The sequence below is a fragment of the Rattus norvegicus genome, chromosome 16 (genome assembly GCF_036323735.1).
Source record: "Rattus norvegicus strain BN/NHsdMcwi chromosome 16, GRCr8, whole genome shotgun sequence".
Lineage (NCBI taxonomy): Eukaryota > Metazoa > Chordata > Mammalia > Rodentia > Muridae > Rattus > Rattus norvegicus.
The window spans coordinates 23,562,904-23,584,345 of NC_086034.1; the positions used below are offsets into that span (position 1 = coordinate 23,562,904).

General features: G+C 42.7%; 1 protein-coding gene across 1 annotated transcript; it reads right to left on the reverse strand.

The window, feature by feature from the left end:
• Window positions 1-467: 467 nt before the first annotated feature.
• LOC134482567 (uncharacterized) lies at window positions 468-21,183 on the reverse strand. Its single transcript, XM_063275998.1, has 3 exons — window positions 18,700-21,183; window positions 1,050-7,791; window positions 468-490 (listed from the first exon to the last, which is right to left on the reverse strand). Exons 1-3 carry the CDS (start codon window positions 18,700-18,702, stop codon window positions 468-470), a joined length of 6,768 nt encoding a protein of 2,255 aa, XP_063132068.1. The 5' UTR covers window positions 18,703-21,183.
• Window positions 21,184-21,442: the final 259 nt, after the last annotated feature.

Below are 21,442 nucleotides of genomic sequence, written 5' to 3' on the forward strand. Positions count from 1 at the left end.
ATCTTTGTGTGAGTCCCAAACAATTACAGCATGGGTTATCCTAAAGGATGTTGCCTGTATGCAGAATAGGTTCTTCTAGCTAGATTGTGTCCTCTGACTCAGTGGGAGAGGAAGGGATAAGTCTCACAGAGACTTCATGTTCCAGGGTGGGAAGATAACCAAATGGCCCCTACCCACTGAGAGGAGAAGGAGAGTGGGGCACAAGGGAACAATTATGGGAGAGGCTGACAGGGAGGGGGCAGTGAGCAGGATGTAAAGTAAATAAGTAAATATTAAAATTGAAAATAATTGAAAAAAGTTTCCAGGAAGCATCACATGGCACAACTGAGACTCCAATGAAACAATCAATTTTTACTTCAGTCTACAATCAGACTGAACATTTTATTTTAAAATTTATATATATGATCAATTCTCCCACACAGACTGTGTTTTGATATTCCAATCGATCCTGGAGGAGCATCAAGGGTCTAGGGATCAGGAGCCGCAGCCACTAGAAGAAAAAGAAGAATTATTAACAGTATCATCAGGCACATCACTGGTGATATTGTCATGCCCAGCATCAACAACATCAGTGTCATTATCATCTGGATCAATGTAGAGAGAAACAGTGAGAAGGTGGATGCTTCTCTTGTTATTTTTAATCTCAGAAGTTGCTTCTTTTGGAATGTTGCGGTCAAAGGCTATGCTAACTTCAGAAGTCAGAGTTCAGAATGACAGCGATAAATAGACAATAACATTTAACAGGAAGTTTTCCCGGCTTAGTCATTCAGGAAACACATGTTTTCACTGGAAGTGACAATAATCTCCTCATTCTAGAATAGGAAACATCCAAGTAGGAAAAAATATTACCTGGTCAGTTGTATTTCTCTAAACTGGATTTGTTACATTATGAAAATTATTTTCTATAAATTGAGAAAAAATAAAGTTTTCAGGTTCTAGGTTATGCGTAAATAGCCCTATAGAAGTATGAAATTTATTAACAAAAGAGACCTAGGTTTCTACTAAAACAATCTTAATCTATTTTAAGCTACTATTTTAGTTTAACTTACCTGGTCCGACTCTCTTCTTAGTGGGAGCTCCTTGGCCATTTTCTTCATGCCATGCTTGTTGAATTTGGATTTTCATCCATGTTATGATGGATAAGAGTGAGGATATAAGCCATATGAAGAGCAAAAAAGGTATGCGTGGTATCTCTGTTGCCCGAAGATATCCACTCTCCCTGAGAAGGTTCAAGCTGTGGTTTATTGGTTCAGCTCGTGCGGAAGCATGAAAAATATCCTCAGCACCCTGAGTAGCAGGCAGACCTTCTTCTACGTCAGGAGTAAAAGAAGATTCCTCATCTGAAGTAGCAGAATCAAATATTTCTTCTTCACTAAGGGATATCAAAAGAGTCAGGTTAGTCATTTGAATGGAGTCAAGGGAATAACAAGTGCAGGAACCAGGAGTGGGCTCTGGGTCAGCATGGGGTTTGTACCTTGTACTCTCCTTGTAAAGAGGTAAATCAACTACATAATCCAATCCAATGTGACTAGCTGGTCCTGAGTCATGACTCTCAACTAACACACTACTGTCAGCAGCACATGTAACAGACAGCCGAGGTTCAAGAGCAGCCAGACAGTCAGCAACAATGGCAGGATCTGTAGGCTCAGCATCAATAGCAGCCATACTGTCAGCAGGGTGGGTGGACATACTGGACTCAGGCTGAACAGCAGGCAGACAGTCAGCAGTACTGGAGCAATTAGTATGTTCAGGCTCAACAGCAGTCAGAATGTCAGCATGGTGGGTGGCCATAGTTGGCTCTGGCTCAGCAGAGTCCAGACAGTCAGCAGCTTTGGTGGAATTAGTCGGCTCAGGCTCAACAGCTGCCAAACTGTCAGCAGGCTGGGTGGACAGGGTTGTCTCAGACCCAACAGCAGCCTGACAGTCAGCGGCATTGGTAGAAATAGTCGTATCAGGCTCAAGGTCGTCCAGACAGTCAGCAGCAATGTTGGAATTAGGCAGCTCAGGCTCATCAACTGCCATACTGTCAGCAGGGTGGATGGATTTGGTTGACTCGGGATCAACAGCACCCAGAAAGTCAGCAGCTTTGGTGGAATTAGTCAGTTCAGGCTCAATAGCTACCAAACTGTCAGCAGGGTGTGGGGACATATATGACTCAGGCTGAACAGAATCCAGACAGTCAGCAGGGTGGTTTGACCTAGTTAGCTCAGGCTGAACAGTAGCCAGACAATCAGCAGCTTTGGTGGAAAAAGTAGGCTCAGGCTCAACAGATGCCAAAGTGTCAGCAGGCTGGGTGGACATGGTTGGCTCAGCCTTGAGAGAAGCCAGACAGTCAGCAGCTTTATTGGCATGAGACAGCTCATGCTCAAGAGCAGCCAGACTGTCGGAACGGTGGGTGGGCATAGCTGGCTCTTGTTCAATAGAGTGCAGACCGTCAGCAGCATTGGTAGAATTATTATGTTCAAGCTCAACAGCTGCCAAACTGTCAGCAGGCTGGGTGGACATGGTTGTCTCAGTCCCAACAGAAGCCAGACAATCAGTAGCATTGGTGGAATTAATCAGCTCAGCCTTGAGAGAAGCCAGACAGCCAGCATCTTTGTTGGCATGAGACAGCTCATGCTCAAGAGCAGCCAGACTGTCGGCACGGTGGGTGGACATAGCTGGCTCTGGCTCAACATAGGCCAGGCAGTCAGCAGCACTGGAGGATTTAGTCGACTCAGGCTCAAGAGCAGCCAGACAGTAAGCAGCATTGGTGGAATGTGTAGGCTCAAGCTCATCAGTAGCCATATTGTCAGCAGGGTGGGTGGACATAGTTGTCTCAGTCCCAACAGAAGCCAAACAATCAGTAGCATTGGTAGAATCAATTGACTCAGCCTTCTGAGAAGCCAGACAGTCAGCAGTGTTGTTGGAATTAGTCAGCTCATGCTCAAGAGCAGCCAGACTGTCGGAACGGTGGGTGGGCTTAGCTGGCTCTTGTTCAACAGAGTCCAGACCGTCAGCAGCATTGGTGGAACTATTATGTTCAGGCTCAACAGCTGCCACACTGTCAGCAGGCTGGGTGGACATGGTTGTCTCAGGCCCAACAGAAGACAGACAATCAGTAGCATTGATGGAATTAATCAGGTCAGTCTTGAGAGAAGGCAGACAGTCAGCATCTTTGTTGGCATGAGACAGCTCATGCTCAAGAGCAGCCAGACTGTCGGCATGGTGGGTGGACATACCTGGCTCTGGCTCAACATAGGCCAGACAGTCAGCAGCATTGGAGGATTTAGTCGACTCAGGCTCAAGAGCAGCCAGACAGTAAGCAGCGTTCGTCGAATTTGTAGTCTCAAGCTCATCAGTAACCATATTATCAGCTGGGTGTGTGGACATAGATGACTCAAGCTGAACAGAGTCCAGACAGCCAGCAGGGTGGGTTGACATAGTTAGCTCAGGCAGAACATTAGCCAGACAATCAGCAGCTCTGATGGAAATTGTAGGCTCAGGCTCAACAGCTGCCGAACTGTCAGCAGGCTGGGTGGACATGGTTGGCTCAGACTTGAGAGAAGCCAGACAGTCAGCAGCTTTGTTGGCATGAGACAGCTCATGCTCAAGAGCAGCCAGACTGTCGGCACGGTGGGTGGACATACCTGGCTCTGGCTCAACATAGGCCAGACAGTCAGCAGCATTGGAGGATTTAGTCGACTCAGGCTCAAGAGCAGCCAGACAGTAAGCAGCGTTCGTCGAATTTGTAGTCTCAAGCTCATCAGTAGCCATATTATCAGCTGGGTGTGTGGACATAGATGACTCAAGCTGAACAGAGTCCAGACAGCCAGCAGGGTGGGTTGACATAGTTAGCTCAGGCAGAACATTAGCCAGACAATCAGCAGCTCTGATGGAAATTGTAGGTTCAGGCTCAACAGCTGCTGAACTGTCAGCAGGCTGGGTGGACATGGTTGGCTCAGCCTTGAGAGAAGCCAGACAGTCAGCAGCTTTGTTGGCATGAGACAGCTCATGCTCAAGAGCAGCCAGACTGTCGGCACGGTGGGTGGACATAGCTGGCTCTGGCTCAACGGAGTCCAGACTGTCAGCAGCATTGGTAGAATCATTATAGTCAGGCTCATGAGCAATAGGAATATCAGCAAGGTGGGTAGACATGGTTGTCTCAGACCCAACAGAAGCCAGAATATCAGCAACATTGGAGGAATTAGTCGACTGGGGCTCAGGAGCGGCCAGAAAGTAAGCAGCATTGGTGGAATGTGTAGGCTCAAGCTCATCAGTAGCCATATTGTCAGCAGGGTGGGTGGACATAGTTGTCTCAGTCCCAACAGAAGCCAAACAATCAGTAGCATTGGTAGAATCAATTGACTCAGCCTTCTGAGAAGCCAGACAGTCAGCAGTGTTGTTGGAATTAGTCAGCTCATGCTCAAGAGCAGCCAGACTGTCGGCACGGTAGGTGGGCTTAGCTGGCTCTTGTTCAACAGAGTCCTTACCGTCAGCAGTATTGGTGGAATTATTATGTTCAGGCTCAACAGCTGCCAAATTGTCAGTAGGCTGGGTGGACATGGTTGTCTCAGTCCCAACAGAAGCCAGACAATCAGTAGCATTGGTGGAATTAATCAGCTCAGCCTTGAGAGAAGCCAGACAGTCAGCATCTTTGTTGGCATGAGACAGCTCATGCTCAAGAGCAGCCAGACTGTCGGCATGGTGGGTGGACATAGCTGGCTCTGGCTCAACATAGGCCAGACAGTCAGCAGCATTGGAGGATTTAGTCGACTCAGGCTCAAGAGCAGCCAGTGTGTAAGCAGGGTGATTGGACATAGTTGGCTCTGGTTCCACATCAGGCAGACTGTCAGCAGGGTGGGTGGACATGTTTGGCTCAGGCTCAAGGTCAGCCAGACAGTCAGCAGCTTTGGTAGAAGTATTATGTGCAGGCTCGTCAGCAGTCAGAATGTCAGCAGGGTGGGTGGACATAGTCGGCTCAGGCTCAACAGCTGCCATACTGTCAGCAGGGTTGGTGGACATAGCGGGCTCTGGTGCAACAGCAGCCCGACAGTCAGCGGCATTGGTAGAAATAGTCGGATCAGGCTCAAGGTCAGCCAGACAGTCAGCAGTGTTGTTGAAATTAGTCAGCTCAGGCTCAAGAGCAGCCAGAGTGTCAGCAGGGTGGGTGGACATAGTTGGCTCTGGTTCCACATCTGGCAGACAGTCAGCAGGGTAGGTGGACATAGTTGGCTCTGGTACAACAGCAGCCTGAAAGTCAGCGGCATTGGTAGAAATACTCGGATCAGGCTCAAGGTCAGCCAGCCAGTCAGCAGTGTTGTTGAAATTGGTCAGCTCAGGCTCAAGAGCAGCCAGAGTGTCAGCAGGGTGGGTGGACATAGTTGGCTCTGGTTCCACATCAGGCAGACTGTCAGCAGGGTGGGTGGACATGTTTGGCTCAGGCTCAAGGTCAGCCCGACAGTCAGCAGCTTTGGTAGAAGTATTATGTGCAAGCTCGTCAGCAGTCAGAATGTCAGCAGGGTGGGTGGACATAGTCGGCTCAGGCTCAACAGCTGCCATACTGTCAGCAGGGTTGGTGGACATAGCGGGCTCTGGTGCAACAGCAGCCCGACAGTCAGCGGCATTGGTAGAAATAGTCGGATCAGGCTCAAAGTCAGCCAGACAGTCAGCAGTGTTGTTGAAATTAGTCAGCTCAGGCTCAAGAGCAGCCAGAGTGTCAGCAGGGTGGGTGGACATAGCGGGCTCTGGTGCAACAGCAGCCTGAAAGTCAGCGGCATTGGTAGAAATAGTCGGATCAGGCTCAAGGTCAGCCAGCCAGTCAGCAGTGTTGTTGAAATTGGTCAGCTCAGGCTCAAGAGCAGCCAGAGTGTCAGCAGGGTGGGTGGACATAGTTGGCTCTGGTTCCACATCAGGCAGACTGTCAGCAGGGTGGGTGGACCTGTTTGGCTCAGGCTCAAGGTCAGCCCGACAGTCAGCAGCTTTGGTAGAATTATTATGTTCAGGCTCATCAGCAGTCAGAATGTCAGCAGGGTGGGTGGACATAGTCGGCTCAGGCTCAACAGCTGCCATACTGTCAGCAGGGTTGGTGGACATAGCGGGCTCTGGTGCAACAGCAGCCCGACAGTCAGCGGCATTGGTAGAAATCGTTGGATCAGGCTCAAGGTCAGCCAGACAGTCAGCAGTGTTGTTGAAATTAGTCAGCTCAGGCTCAAGAGCAGCCAGAGTGTCAGCAGGGTGGGTAGACATAGTTGGCTCTGGTTCCACATCTGGCAGACAGTCAGCAGGGTAGGTGGACATAGTTGGCTCTGGTACAACAGCAGCCTGAAAGTCAGCGGCATTGGTAGAAATACTCGGATCAGGCTCAAGGTCAGCCAGCCAGTCAGCAGTGTTGTTGAAATTGGTCAGCTCAGGCTCAAGAGCAGCCAGAGTGTCAGCAGGGTGGGTGGACATAGTTGGCTCTGGATCCACATCAGGCAGACTGTCAGCAGGGTGGGTGGACATGTTTGGCTCAGGCTCAAGGTCAGCCCGACAGTCAGCAGCTTTGGTAGAAGTATTATGTGCAGGCTCGTCAGCAGTCAGAATGTCAGCAGGGTGGGTGGACATAGTCGGCTCAGGCTCAACAGCTGCCATACTGTCAGCAGGGTTGGTGGACATAGCGGGCTCTGGTGCAACAGCAGCCCGACAGTCAGCGGCATTGGTAGAAATAGTCGGATCAGGCTCAAAGTCAGCCAGACAGTCAGCAGTGTTGTTGAAATTAGTCAGCTCAGGCTCAAGAGCAGCCAGAGTGTCAGCAGGGTGGGTGGACATAGCGGGCTCTGGTGCAAAAGCAGCCTGAAAGTCAGCGGCATTGGTAGAAATAGTCGGATCAGGCTCAAGGTCAGCCAGCCAGTCAGCAGTGTTGTTGAAATTGGTCAGCTCAGGCTCAAGAGCAGCCAGAGTGTCAGCAGGGTGGGTGGACATAGTTGGCTCTGGTTCCACATCAGGCAGACTGTCAGCAGGGTGGGTGGACATGTTTGGCTCAGGCTCAAGGTCAGCCCGACAGTCAGCAGCTTTGGTAGAATTATTATGTTCAGGCTCATCAGCAGTCAGAATGTCAGCAGGGTGGGTGGACATAGTCGGCTCAGGCTCAACAGCTGCCATACTGTCAGCAGGGTTGGTGGACATAGCAGGCTCTCGTGCAACAGCAGCCTGAAAGTCAGCGGCATTGGTAGAAATCGTCGGATCAGGCTCAAGGTCAGCCAGACAGTCAGCAGTGTTGTTGGAATTAGTCAGTTCAGGCTCAAGAGCAGCCAGAGTGTCAGCAGGGTGATTGGACATAGTTGGCTCTGGTTCCACATCAGGCAGACTGTCAGCAGGGTGGGTGGACATGTTTGGCTCAGGCTCAAGGTCAGCCAGACAGTCAGCAGTGTTGTTGAAAGTAGTCAGCTCAGGCTCAAGAGCAGCCAGAGTGTCAGCAGGGTGGGTGGACATAGTTGGCTCTGGTTCCACATCAGGCAGACAGTTAGCAGGGTGGGTGGACATAGTTGGCTCTGGTGCAACAGCAGCCTGAAAGTCAGCGGCATTGGTAGAAATCGTCGGATCAGGCTCAAGGTCAGCCAGACAGTCAGCAGTGTTGTTGGAATTAGTCAGCTCACGCTCAAGAGCAGCCAGACAGTCAGTAGCATTTGTAGAATTTGTTGGGTCAGGCTCGGCAGCATCCAGGCTGTCAGCAGTAGAGGTGGAAGCTTCACGATCAGCAGTAGCCTTAGGAATAGAATTTCTATGCTCAGAAGACACAGCATAGAAATTATCTGTTTTATATTTTTCATCCTAAAACGAAAATTAGCAGTGATACTTTTGATTGAAAATTTACTGATTTTATTCATTCTATCACCCTTCTGATAATGTCAGAACCTGGATTCATAGTCCCCAAACTATTTGTGTATTCTGTCGAAAGTTAGCACTACATTCAGTGACATTCAGTGAAGTCTGCTTCCTGTCTGCTTGAGTAATTGGCCCAGAGTTTTTCAAAGTCTTTACTGTGGATCTCTTTAGGTTTATACTTAGATTTCTTCTGCTCTTTGCTACCTGAAGTCATTTTTCCTTGTAAGATGGAAATATATAAATAGAAAGGACAAAATGTGACTCTTGGCCTCTGATGTTTTGCTCTGCTCTTCCTCTAAATAGTGATTTTGTAATATTCTCTTTCCTTCATATTCTATGGTTCATTCTGCACTGAAACTCTCCAAGTAAAAAGGCCACCTCCCTCCCTCCGCCCCTCCTTCCCTCCTCTCTCTCTCTCTCTCTCTCTCTCTCTCTCTCTCTCTCTCTCTCTCTCTCTCTGTCTTTTTGTACTTTCTGCTGCCCTACCCCTCAAGTAGCCACTTTTCTTATTCTTTCGTGAGAGAGTTGGGAATATTCTTTATACCAAATCTTTCTCTGGATAATCACCTTCTCTTTCATGCAATTAAGCATCATTTTTAAACGAGGTGCTTCATTCTATAAACTAAGGTTACATTGATTACTTAGCATTAAGGGTGGGTACTAAGGAAATGTCTACATTCCAGTTTGAGAGATTAAAGGTCTGTGCAAAGGCTGAACCACAGCAATTAGTAGAAATTTGTTTATAAGTAAACAACGCAATCTGGGAGGAGGGCACAGTATCGTCAACTATTCTGTAACATCATGACTATTGCTACACTTACAGGATGTATATTAAGACCTCATCCAGCACCTCTGTGGTGGCTTGAATGTCAACAGCCCCATAGGCTCACATTATGCTTGCTGTGCAGAGCGCTGAATTATTTTCAAAAGGAGTAGGTGGTGGGGCTGTTTTGTAGTAAAACTGTTGCCAGGATGAGGTTTAAGATTTCAATAGAGAGACAGAGCTGGAAACAGAGTAGAACAACAGTGCTTTCTTTTGGCATCTGAGACACCGCCAGAACCTGAAGGGACTGACCATATAAACAGTTCTCTACACCCAAATCACGTGGGAGGGAGAGCTAAACCTTCAGAGAGGCAGACATGCCTGGGAAACCAGAAGAGACTGCACTCTGCACACATTACTGACTCCAAAGGAAAACACCAAACGCCATCTGGAACCCTGGTGCACAGAAGCTCCCAGAAAGGGCGGCTCAGAACTTCCTGGTGGCTGCCGCCGCGGAGAGCTCATAAGCAACACCCCATGAGCAACCTTGAGCCTCCGGATCACAGGTAAGACCAACTTTTCTGCTCCAAGTGACCTGCCTGGTGAATTCAGGGCACAGGCCCACAGGAACAGCTGAAGACCTGTAGATAGGAAAAACTACACACCCCAAAGCAGAACACTCTGTTCCCATAACTGGCTGAAAGAAAACAGGAAAACAGGTCTACAGCACTCCTGAAAAACAGGCATATAGGACAGTCTAGCCACTGTCAGAAATAGCAGAACAAAGTAACACTAGAGATAATCTGATGGCTAGAGGCAAGCACAGGAACCCAAGCAACAGAAACCAAGACTACATGGCATCATCGGAGCCCAATTCTCCCACCAAAGCAAACACAAAATATCCAAACACACAAGAAAAGCAAGATCTAGTTTCAAAATCATATTTGATCATGATGCTGGAGAACTTCCAGAAAGACGTGAATAACTCCCTTAGAGAACAAGTAGAAGCCGACAGAGAGGAATCGCAAAAATCCCTGAAAGAATTCCAGGAAAACATAAATAAACAAGTAGAAGCCCATAGAGAGGAGTCACAAAAATCCCTGAAAGAATTCCAGGAAAACACAATCAAACAGTTGAAGGAATTGAAAATGGAAATAGAAGCAATCAAGAAAGAATACATGGAAACAACCCTGGAAATACAAAACCTAAAGAAGAGACAAGGAGCTGTAGATACGAGCTTCACCAGCAGAATACAAGATATGGAAGAGAGAATCTCAGGAGCAGAAGATTCCATAGAAATCATCGACTCAACAGTCAAAGATAATGTAAAGCGGAAAAAGCTACTGGTCCAAAACATACAGGAAATCCAGGACTCAATGAGAAGATGAAACCTAAGGATAATAGGTATAGAAGAGAGTGAAGACTCCCAGCTCAAAGGACCAGTAAATATCTTCAACAAAATCATAGAAGAAATCTTCCCTAACCTAAAGAAAGAGATACCCATAAGCATACAAGAAGCCTACAGAACTCCAAATAGATTGGACCAGAAAAGAAACAGCTCCCGTCACATAATAGTCAAAACACCAAACGCACAAAATAAAGAAAGAATATTAAAAGCAGTAAGGGAAAAAGATCAAGTAACATAAAGGCAGACCTATCAGAATCACACAGACTTTTTGCCAGAAACTATAAAATCCAGAAGATCCTGGACAGATGTCATACAGAACCTAAGAGAACACAAATGCCAGCCCAGGTTACTGCATCCTGCAAAACTCTCAATTAACATAGATGAAGAAACCAACATATTCCAGGACAAAACCAAATTTACACACTATCTTTCTACAAATCCAGCACTACAAAGGATAATAAATGGTAAAGCCCAACATAAGGAGGCAAGAGATACCCTAGACGAAGCAAGAAACTAATCGTCTTGGCAACAAAACAAAGAGAAGAAAAGCGCACAAACATAACCTCATATCCAAATATGAATATAACAGGAAGCAATAATCACTATTCCTTAATATCTCTCAACATCAATGGCCTCAACTCCCCAATGAAAAGACATAGATTAACAAACTGGATACGCAACGAGGACCCTGCATTCTGCTGCCTACAGGAAACACACCTCAGAGACAAAGACAGACACTACCTCAGAGTGAAAGGCTGGAAAACAACTTTCCAAGCAAATGGTCAGAAGAAGCAAGCTGGAGTAGCCATTCTAATGTCAAATAAAATCAATTTTCAACCAAAAGTCATCAAAAAAGATAAGGAAGGACACTTTATATTCATCAAAGGAAAAATCCACCAAGATGAACTCTCAATCCTAAATATCTATGCCCCAAATACAAGGGCACCTACATACATAAAAGAAACCTTACTAAAGCTCAAAACACACATTGCACCTCACACAATGATAGTAGGAGATTTCAACACCCCACTCTCATCAATGGACAGATCATGGAAAAAGAAATTAAACAGAGACCTAGACAGATTAAGAGAATTCATGAGCCAAATGGACTTAACGGATATTTATAGAACATTCTATCCTAAAGCAAAAGGATATACCTTCTTCTCAGCTCCTCATGGTACTTTCTCCAAAATTGACCATATAATTGGTCAAAAAACGGGCCTCAACATGTACAGAAAGATAGAAATAATCCCATGCATCTTATCAGACCACCATGGCCTAATGTTGGTCTTCAATAACAATAATGGAAGAATGTCCACATATACGTGGAAATAAAACAATGCTCTATTCAAAGATAACCAGGTCAAGGAAGAAATAAAGAAAGAAATTAAAGATTGCTTAGAATTTAATGAAAACGAAGGTACAACATACCCAAACTTATGGGACACAATGAAAGCTGTGCTATGAGGAAACTCATAACGCTGAGTGCCTGAAGAAAAAAACAGGAAAGAGCATATGTCAGCAGCTTGACAACACCCCTAAACGCTCTAGAACAAAAAGAAGCAAACACACCCAGGAGGAGTAGAATGCAGGAAATAATCAAACTCAGAGCTGAAATCAACCAAGTACAAACAAAAAGGAACATAGAAAGAATCAACAGAACCAAAAGTTGGTTCTTTGAGAAAATCAACAAGATAGATAAACCGTTAGCCAGACTAACTAGAGGACACAGAGAGTGTGTCCAAATTAACAAAATCAGAAATGAAAAGGGAGACATAACTACAGATTCAGACGAAATTCAAAAAATCATCAGATCTTAGTATAAAAGCCTGCATTCAACAAAACTTGAAAATCTGCAGGAAATGGACAATTTCCTAGACAGATACCAGGTACCAAAGTTAAATCAGGAACAGATAAACCAGTTAAACAACCCCATAACTCCTAAGGAAATAGAAGCAGTCATTAAAGGTCTCCCAACCAAAAAGGGCCCAGGTCCAGACGGATTCAGTGCAGAATTCTATCAGACCTTCATAGAAGACCTCATACCAATATTATCCAAACTATTCCACAAAAATGAAACAAATGGAGCACTACCGAATTCCTTCTATGAAGCCACAATTACTCTTATACCTAAACCACACAAAGACCCAACAAAGAAAGATAACCTCAGAACAATTTCCCTTATGAATATCGACGCAAGAATACTCAATAAATATCTGGCAAACCAAATCCAAGAGCACATCAAAACAATCATCCACCATGATCAAGTAGGCTTCATCCCAGGCATGCAGGGATTGTTTAATATACGGAAAACCATCAACGTGATCCATTATATAAACAAACTGAAAGAACAGAACCACATAATCATTTCATTAGATGCTGAGAAAGCATTTGACAAAATTCAACACCACTTCATGATAAAAGTCCTGGAAAGAATAGGAATCCAAGGCCCATACCTAAACATAGTAAAAGCCATATACAGCAAACCAGTTGCTAACATTAAACAATATGGAGAGAAACTTGAAGCAATCCCACTAAAATCAGGGACTAGACAAGGCTGCCCACTCTCTCCCTACTTATTCAATATAGTTCTTGAAGTTCTAGCCAGAGCAATCAGACAACAAATGGAGGTCAAGGGGATACAGATGGGAAAAGAAGAAGTCAAAATATCACTATTTGCAGATGATATGATAGTACATTTAAGTGATCCCAAAACGAACTACAAAAGCTGATAAACAACTTCAGCAAAGTGGTTGGGTATAAAATTAACTCAAATAAATCAGTAGCCTTCCTCTACACAAAAGAGAAAAAGCTGAGAAAGAAATTAGGGAAATAACACCCTTCATAATAGATCCAAATAATATAAAGTACCTCGGTGTGACTTTATCCAAGCAAGTAAAAGATCTGTACAATAAGAACTTCAAGATTCTGAAGAAAGAAATTGAAGAAGACCTCAGAAGATGGAAAGATCTTCCATGCTCATGGATTGGCAGGATTAATATAGTAAAAATGGCCATCTTACCAAAAGCAATCTACAGATTCAATGCAATCCCCATCAAAATACCAATCCAGTTCTTCAAAGAGTTAGAAAGAACAATTTGCAAATTCATCAACAAAAAGCCCAAGATAGCTAAAACTATCCTCAACAATAAAAGGACTTCAGGAGGAATCACTATCCCTGAACTCAAGCACTATTACAGAGCAATAATGATAAAAACTGCATGGTATTGGAACAGAGACAGACAGATAGACAAATGAAACAGAATTGAAGACCCAGAAATGAACCCACACACCTATGGGCACTTGATTTTTGACAAAGGAGCCAAAACCATCCAATGGAAAAAAGATAGCATTTTCAGCAAATGGTGCTGGTTCAACTGGAGGTCAACATGTAGAAGAATGCAGATCGATCCATGCTTATCACCCTGTACAAAGCTTAAGTCCAAGTGTATAAAGGACCTCCACATCAAACCAGATACACTCAAACTAATAGAAGAAAAACTAGGGAAGCATCTGGAACACATGGGCACTGGAAAAAATTTCCTGAACAAAACACCAATGGCTTATGCTCTAAGATCAAGAATCGACAAATGGGATCTCATAAAACTGCAAAGCTTCTGTAAGGCAAAGGACACTGTGGGTAGGACAAAACGGCCACCAACAGATTGGGAAAAGATCTTTACCAATCCTACAACAGATAGAGGCCTTACATCCAAAATATACAAAGAACTCAAGAAGTTAGACCGCAGCGAGACAAATAACCCTATTAAAAATTGGGGTTCAGAGCTAAACAAAGAATTCACAGCTGAGGAAGGCGAAATGGCTGAGAAACACCTAAAGTAATGTTCAACATCTTTAGTCATAATGGAAATGCAAATCAAAACAACCCTGAGATTTCACCTCACACCAGTGAGAATGGGTAAGATCAAAAACTCAGGTGACAGCAAATGCTGGCGAGGATGTGGAGAAAGAGGAACACTCCTCCATTGTTGGTGGGAAAGCAGACTGGTGCAACCATTCTGGAAATCAGTCTGGAGGTTCCTCAGAAAATTGGACATTGAACTGCCTGAGGATCCAGCTATACCTCTCTTGGGCACATACCCAAAAGTTGCCCCGACATATAAAAAAGACACGTGCTCCACTATGTTCATAGCAGCCTTATTTATAATAGCCAGAAGCTGGAAAGAACCCAGATGCCCTTCAACAGAGGAATGGATACAGAAAATATGGTACATCTACACAATGGAATATTACTCAGCTATCAAAAACAATGACTTTATGAAATTCGTAGGCAAATGGCTGCAACTGGAAAATATCATCCTGAGTGAGGCAACCCAATCACAGAAAAACACACATGGTATGCACTCATTGATAAGTGGCTATTAGCCCAAATGCTTGAATTACCCTAGATGCATAGAACAAATGAAACTCAAGACGGATGATCAAAATGTGAATGCTTCACTCCTTCTTTAAAAGGGGAACAAGAATACCCTTGGCAGGGAATAGAGCGGCAAAGATTAAAACAGACACAGAAGGAACACCCATTCAGAGCCTGCCCCACATGTGGCCCAATCATATACAGCCACCCAATTAGACAATATGGATAAAGCGATGAAGTGCATGCCGTCAGGATACGGATGTAGATCTCTCCTGAGAGACACAGCCAGAATACAGCAAATACATAGCCGAATGCCAGCAGCAAACCACTGAACTGAGAACGGGACCCCCGTTGAAGGAATCAGAGAAAGAACTCGAAGAGCTCGAAGGAGCTCGAGACCCCTTATGAACAACAATGCCAAGCAACCAGAGCTTCCAGGGACTAAGCCACTACCTAAAGACTATACATGGACTGACCCTGGACTCTGACCTCATAGGTAGCAATAAATATTCTAGTAAGATCACCAGTGGAAGGGGAAGCCCTTGGTCCTGCTAAGACTGAACCCCCAGTGAACGTGATTGTTGGGGGGAGGGCAGCAATGGGGGGAGGATGGGGAGGGGAACACCCATAAAGAAGGGGAGGGGGAGGGATTAGGGGGATGTTGGCCTAGAAACCAGGAAAGGGAATAACATTCGAAATGTAAATAAGAAATACTCAAGTTAATAAAAAAAAAGATTTCAATAGACTGGTGTCATTTCCACTAAGTTCTCTCTTTCCTGTGTAGGTCAAGATGTGATCTCTCAGCTGCTGCTTCATCGTCATGCTTGTCTGCCTGAATCATGATGGTGATTTCTGTATCCAATTTAACCAAGAGACCCACTTCACACCATCTCTTTCTTCTAAACATTTTCTTTCCCATGATATTTTTTACAACTATAGAAAGTGACTAACATAAGCATCAGCTAGTTACAATAAGAGTGTATTTAACAGAGTCTGAAGGATTCATTCAAAGCTGTGAAGTGGTGTTACCCAGGGGATTTGGTCACAAAATGTGTTATCAAATTCCATAAAGCTAGCTTAGATAGGATGCCCGGAACACTCGTTGATTTAAATAGATGAATTCAGGAAGTTGGGCTTGTGAATGGGTTTGATGCTGCATTGTAAATGGGAAGCATCATTGACTCATACTGCATAAGAAATAAGATCTTCACATGTTTGTTCTTCCTTACAACTCAGGGAAACCCATAACATGGCAGTCTACTTTTGACTTTCAGTGCCAGGTTTGAGGATGATTTACGTTTCTTACTTGCAAAACTGACACGTCAAACATTCTCTGCATCAACAAGCAATATATCACAGAGAAGATTCAACAGAACAGGTGAAGGAGGACTGTTGATCAAAGAATAATGTTGAAGAAGCATGCATTTCCTCTTATTGTTCACACTATTAAAATGGATCATGAGAGAATTTAAGTTCCTTGGATTTCCTGAGAAAGACAGACTTGAATATAGCAAACCATGGGGTATGTTACACACATAGTCATGTTTTCATATGCAATGTGTTACCAGACTACTTATCACTACCCCATTGAACCATCTGGCTGGCAAATATGCATATACACATGTGTGTGCACTTATACGCATGTATGTATTTCTAACTACATATGTGTACGTGAGAAGATGTGTATACATGCATATATATGCAAGTATATGTATATATGTATATATATGTATATATATTTACTGCTTTTAAAATAAAAGGAGAAAGATTGGTGTATAGCCGTTTAGAATAAAAATGAAATGTAGTAAGTGTGAATTTCTCATTCATGTGATCTTTTTCTTTCAGCCAAACTAGGCATCACCTTTGAAATGTGCCTGTGTCATTGTAAATCCTGCTGGCTGTACTTGTTTATAATGACTTATACCTGGTATTCCGCTAGCATGGGGTAGAGAACTGGTATTAACTAGCTAAGGTCTTTCATTTTTTTATTTTATACTCATTACACTGCATTTCCCATGTAGTCTTGTGGGAAGTCTTGTGTTCGTTTGGTTTTATTCAAATTTAACATCAGAAATGATGTTTAGTTTTACTTCAGTGACATTTATTCCTTGGAAGAATGGAAACTACCTTTGTCTTAGTTGTCTCTGTAAGATCCCACTGCTGTAATGATATTGTGGATTGTATTCTAATCATGGGCATATAAAATTTAGTTACTATATTCATCACCATTATTTGTACATTCCATAGCATCATAAAATTCTAGTTAGGATAAAATGTGTTTGCATTGGAAATTTTAGTTTAGAAAATTCTAATGACTTTTCACTGCAATAGAAGGTGATTGCCGAGTGAATTTCTGTTTATTAAAGTACCTGAGTTCTATGTCTTTGCTAAGTTCTTCCTAGAATAAAAATTACTCAGGTTCATCACCTGTAGTAGTTAATTGGAAACCAAATTGATCTAGGCATAAACGAAGAGCATTTGAGTTTGGTTTCTATAAATTTACAGTTTCTAATGATTCCATTATGTGTAATAATTATATCTGAACTTCCTCTTTCCTAATGATGAAATTAGAGGTCTAGAGGAAGGTAGTTAGCTACGTGTTGACAGTATGCAGTGGAGTAAGGAGTAAGTAGTGTGTGTAAGATCAGCAGACACACCCTTCTGCTTGCTTTGTAACTTCTGAAAGGGGATTTAAACAGGAAAGATGGCTGTTACTTTTGAATTTGTTTCTGTACTTTCTGTGACAAAATATCTGATGGGGAAAACCAGTCACTTATTTCAAGGAAGGAACAGGGAGGCCTGACTTTTGGCAGTACATTGTTGGTTCTCAAATGCTGGTAGACCGGGAAGCAGATAACACAGTACTGGTACCACAAGTAGTCATAGCCATTAAAATCTACCACTGAAAACCTTCTGCTAGCAAGGCCAGACCCCGAAAGTTAAACAATCTCCCATCAGTGGCCAAGTGTTCAATCACATGAACTCCCATCTCTTTGTCTGATCCTCCCATGCACTGCTTAGCATTTGTGTTAATGTTAAATAACCCCCCACACACACACACACACACATGCAGAGTTTATCTACTGTCTGTCTGTTAATGCTAACCAAAGTGTAAATCATGCTACAAATGTGATAAACCTACTTGGCAGCCTGACTGATAACTTGAATTTGATACCTGAGACTGGAAACAGAGGAAGGGAAAGATTGATTCATACAAGTTATCTTTTGATACCCACAATTCAACTTACATTCTCCTACTCCCCAAATAAATTAAGAACAGGACGTCCTTGAACTGACAGAGACCACCCTGCCTGCTTTATGAGTTCGTGAATTAACTGTGTACACCAACATACCCAGCCACCTGTTGTGGGCACCCTGCCTATAAGTACTTTGGACTTCAATGGGTAAAACCAGAATGCTGAGGTCCTGTCCAGGAAGTTAAGTAATATCAGAAGACTGACTTCTTATTTCCCCTGATGATAATTTTAATCTTTTTGCCTATCAAACATATTAAATCCGTGTGCTGGAAAAGGGGCTGAGGAGTTTAAAACATTCATTGCTCCTCCAGGACACCTGGCTTTGCTTTGTAAAACACATAATATTGGTTGACAAAATTCTGGAACAACAAGAACAAAGGATGAAATGACCTCTTCTGATTTTTGTGGGAAGCACACGCACATGGTATACAGACAGAATACACGCAAAACATTCACACACATAAAGTCAGTCAATCCAAAGTAAATGAAACACAACTATGGTGGTCGCTTTCATGTTGACTGTACCTATTTCCAGGAGCATGTACTATTTGGTTTCTGTATTTTTATGACTTATCCTCAGTGAGTTAAAAACATGCTCATTTTCTGTTTTTTCTTCTGTTTCCATAGTCTAATTTACTATTATTACATTTTATGACAGTGATTCTCAACCTGTCTGTCATACCCTATTGGAGGAGGGCATAGAACAGTCTCACACAGGTTGGCAAAGACCTTCTGAAAATACCAATACGACATTACAGTTGATGATATTATCAATCTGACACTGATGCAGTAGCAACAAAACAGTTGTATGGTTGGGAATCACCACAGCATGAGGAACTGTATTAAAGGTCACAGCGTTAGGAAGGTTGAGAAGCACTGCCTAATGCAGTGACTGGCAAGGAGTGAGGATATGGAGAGTGTGAAGGGAATGCTCAAGGCTGATCTTTCTCTACTCGTTCACTATTTGCACTAGGAAGGCATAGGCACAAACACCCATCACTCCCCTTCACAAAAGGAAATAGGTTACTTCTCAAATTAGGGGAATTACCATTATGGATTTTTTTGCTTTCCATACATCAGGTACTGGCTCTCCTCGAGAACACACATAAACTCCAGATTTTCTAAAAATGTTTTGGATCTTCTTAGGTATTATATGGAATTTTCTTCCCGATTCTCCCTGCAATGCAGAGAAGAGAGTTTACTTTTTATTTGGTCTTGAAATTAACTCTATTCTTTTAGGATGCATGCTTTCAAATCAACAATGTTCTTTAGGAATTACAGGATATTGACACATGAAAATCAAAATTATTAAATATAAAATATCTTCTTATATGCCTATTTACAACTTAATAGGATACCATCAAGAAGTTAAAATATTTATGCTAGCCTAGATTAAGAGAAAATCATTAACTGACAAACTTGACCTTGTTCTTGTTGAGACTAAGCTTAATTCATTATCAGTCAATTATTCTGCTTCTAGTTTAAGATGATTATTAATATTAATGAGGCCCCTTCTAACAGTCTTACTCTTCCATTGTGGGGAATCACAAAATGCACAGTTTTCATTTACAAATAAATGGCAATTTAATTGCTAGCACTGTCCATACCATAGAACCGGTGAAACTGCTTTATAGAAACACATTGGTCCACTGAGTCACATTCAAAAATCATTAAATTGCCACTCTTCATTCACACAGCCCCTCACTATAGGGCTATAGGTTATATAGCAACAGGTTTCTTAACCTTGAGCAGCTCACAGTGATAAAGCAGCCTCAGACTGGATATCAAAATATCTAAGTAAAGCACTACAATATTTTAACTGTTTGAATGTGGCACAAAGAATATAAGTTTATATTATTTTAAAATCCATAAAGAAGAACTTAAATGGAAATATACAGTAATTGACTCCCTGCATCTAAAAATGCTGGATAATTGGGAAAAACACTTGTTGTTTTTCTAGATGAAGAGCTTTCAACATACCCTCATAGAATCAAATAGAAAATGCTCTATTCTCAGAAGACAAACTTGATGAACATATTACAAACTGCTACATAGCCACAATTTCTCCTTAGTGTAAATACACATGAAATAGAGAAACCAAGGAGATGCTCTCATACAGGATCCTAAAATAGCAGTGTCCAAAGGTAGATAAAAATTGCATGCATTTTCCTGAGGGTAAAGTCACTTAGGAGATTCATGGATTATAGAAATGTCTGGACTTACTAAGAAGTACTTATTATATATAAGTATACAGTAGCTATCATCAGACACACCAGGAGAGATCATCATATCTCATTATAGATAGTCGTCAGTCAACATGTGGTTGCAGGGAATTGGATTCATCAAGACCTCTGGAAGAGCAATCAGTGCTCTTTTTTTTTTTGTTTTGTTTTTTTTTTTGGTTTTTTTTTGGTTCTTTCAGTCAGTGCTCTTAACCACTGAGCCATCTCTCCGGCCCAGGAAAACCGATATGGGAGAGGGTGAGGGAAAAGGGATGGGGGCTCATGGACCGGAATCCAGGAAGGGGAAAAACATTGGAAAAGTAAGTAAAGAAATATATCTAATAAAAATTTTTTTAAAAAGAAATATTATGGTCTAGTAACAGTCACATTTTAAAATCAGTCGAACATGTACTCATTTCTGCAAACAATACTTGTCAAACATCAGACATCTTCTATTGTACGAGGACTGCGCTCAGTCTTCCACTCACTATGTCTTTTGAGTCCATTCTCTTATTGGCCACCACTACCCACAAGGACTTACTGCTCACTTGCAGTTTGTAGAAATCTCCACATCTACAATGTGGACTCCCTTGAACAATCTTTCCATATAAAACTGGGATAGTTACACTATTGCTGAATTATAACAAAATTCATAAGAAAATTAATTTCACAAAGAAGCATTTTACCTTCACAGAGGAGGTAGAGCTGACATTATCCACATTCACACACCTAGGAACAACAAAGGAGGGCTTGTCAGGGAGCCTTGAGAATAACAGCATGCAACATTCTTCCAACCTTGGTTATGTGGCTCAATCCCTTCTTCATGAATAAGAAACCCAGGCAAACTATCCAGTAAACTTCAGGGGATTCTCTCTCACCACCTCCTGCCTCACCATAAGTGCCCCAGGATTCAGATGCACATGAGATCCTCAAGACCTCATGTGGATTCTGAGAATCCAAACTTCCTTTCTCACAGACTCATGGCAAGCACTTTATCCACTGAATCATCTCCCTTCCTAAGGATGTTTGTCCATAACTCATGCTGTGTGGGAGATAATTGTTCAGCTTGCGATTATAGAAGAAATAAAGAAGCTGAAATCGGAGTACACAGAGGCAAAGAGAATGTCAGGTTCTGAACATTATACTTTTTACAGATTAATTTATTGTAAAATGCACACATTCTTACCATGGTGATGTTCCTGTAAGTCTCTTACCAGCTTCTAAAGAGGGAAGCAAAATTTGTCACAAAACAACTATAGGAAACATGACAATAAGTACAAAGGCTAACATTTGTGACCCTATATCCTTTGGCACCATTTATGAAAAGCCTTTAAAGTGAATAATTATTGGTAAATAATAAATATATGCAAAAACCTTTCTTCCCATTTCCTAGTATATTTTAAAGACAAAGAGAAAATTTCATCAAAAGTTACTACTTATAAAAATTGTTGTGCAAATTACCTATGATCCTGATCACTATCAGACACAGAAATTATCATCTTAGCCTGAACTTTTGTCCCATAGTGAAGGGTTAAAGGACAGCGTCATGTTGCCACTGCTGCTTTTTGC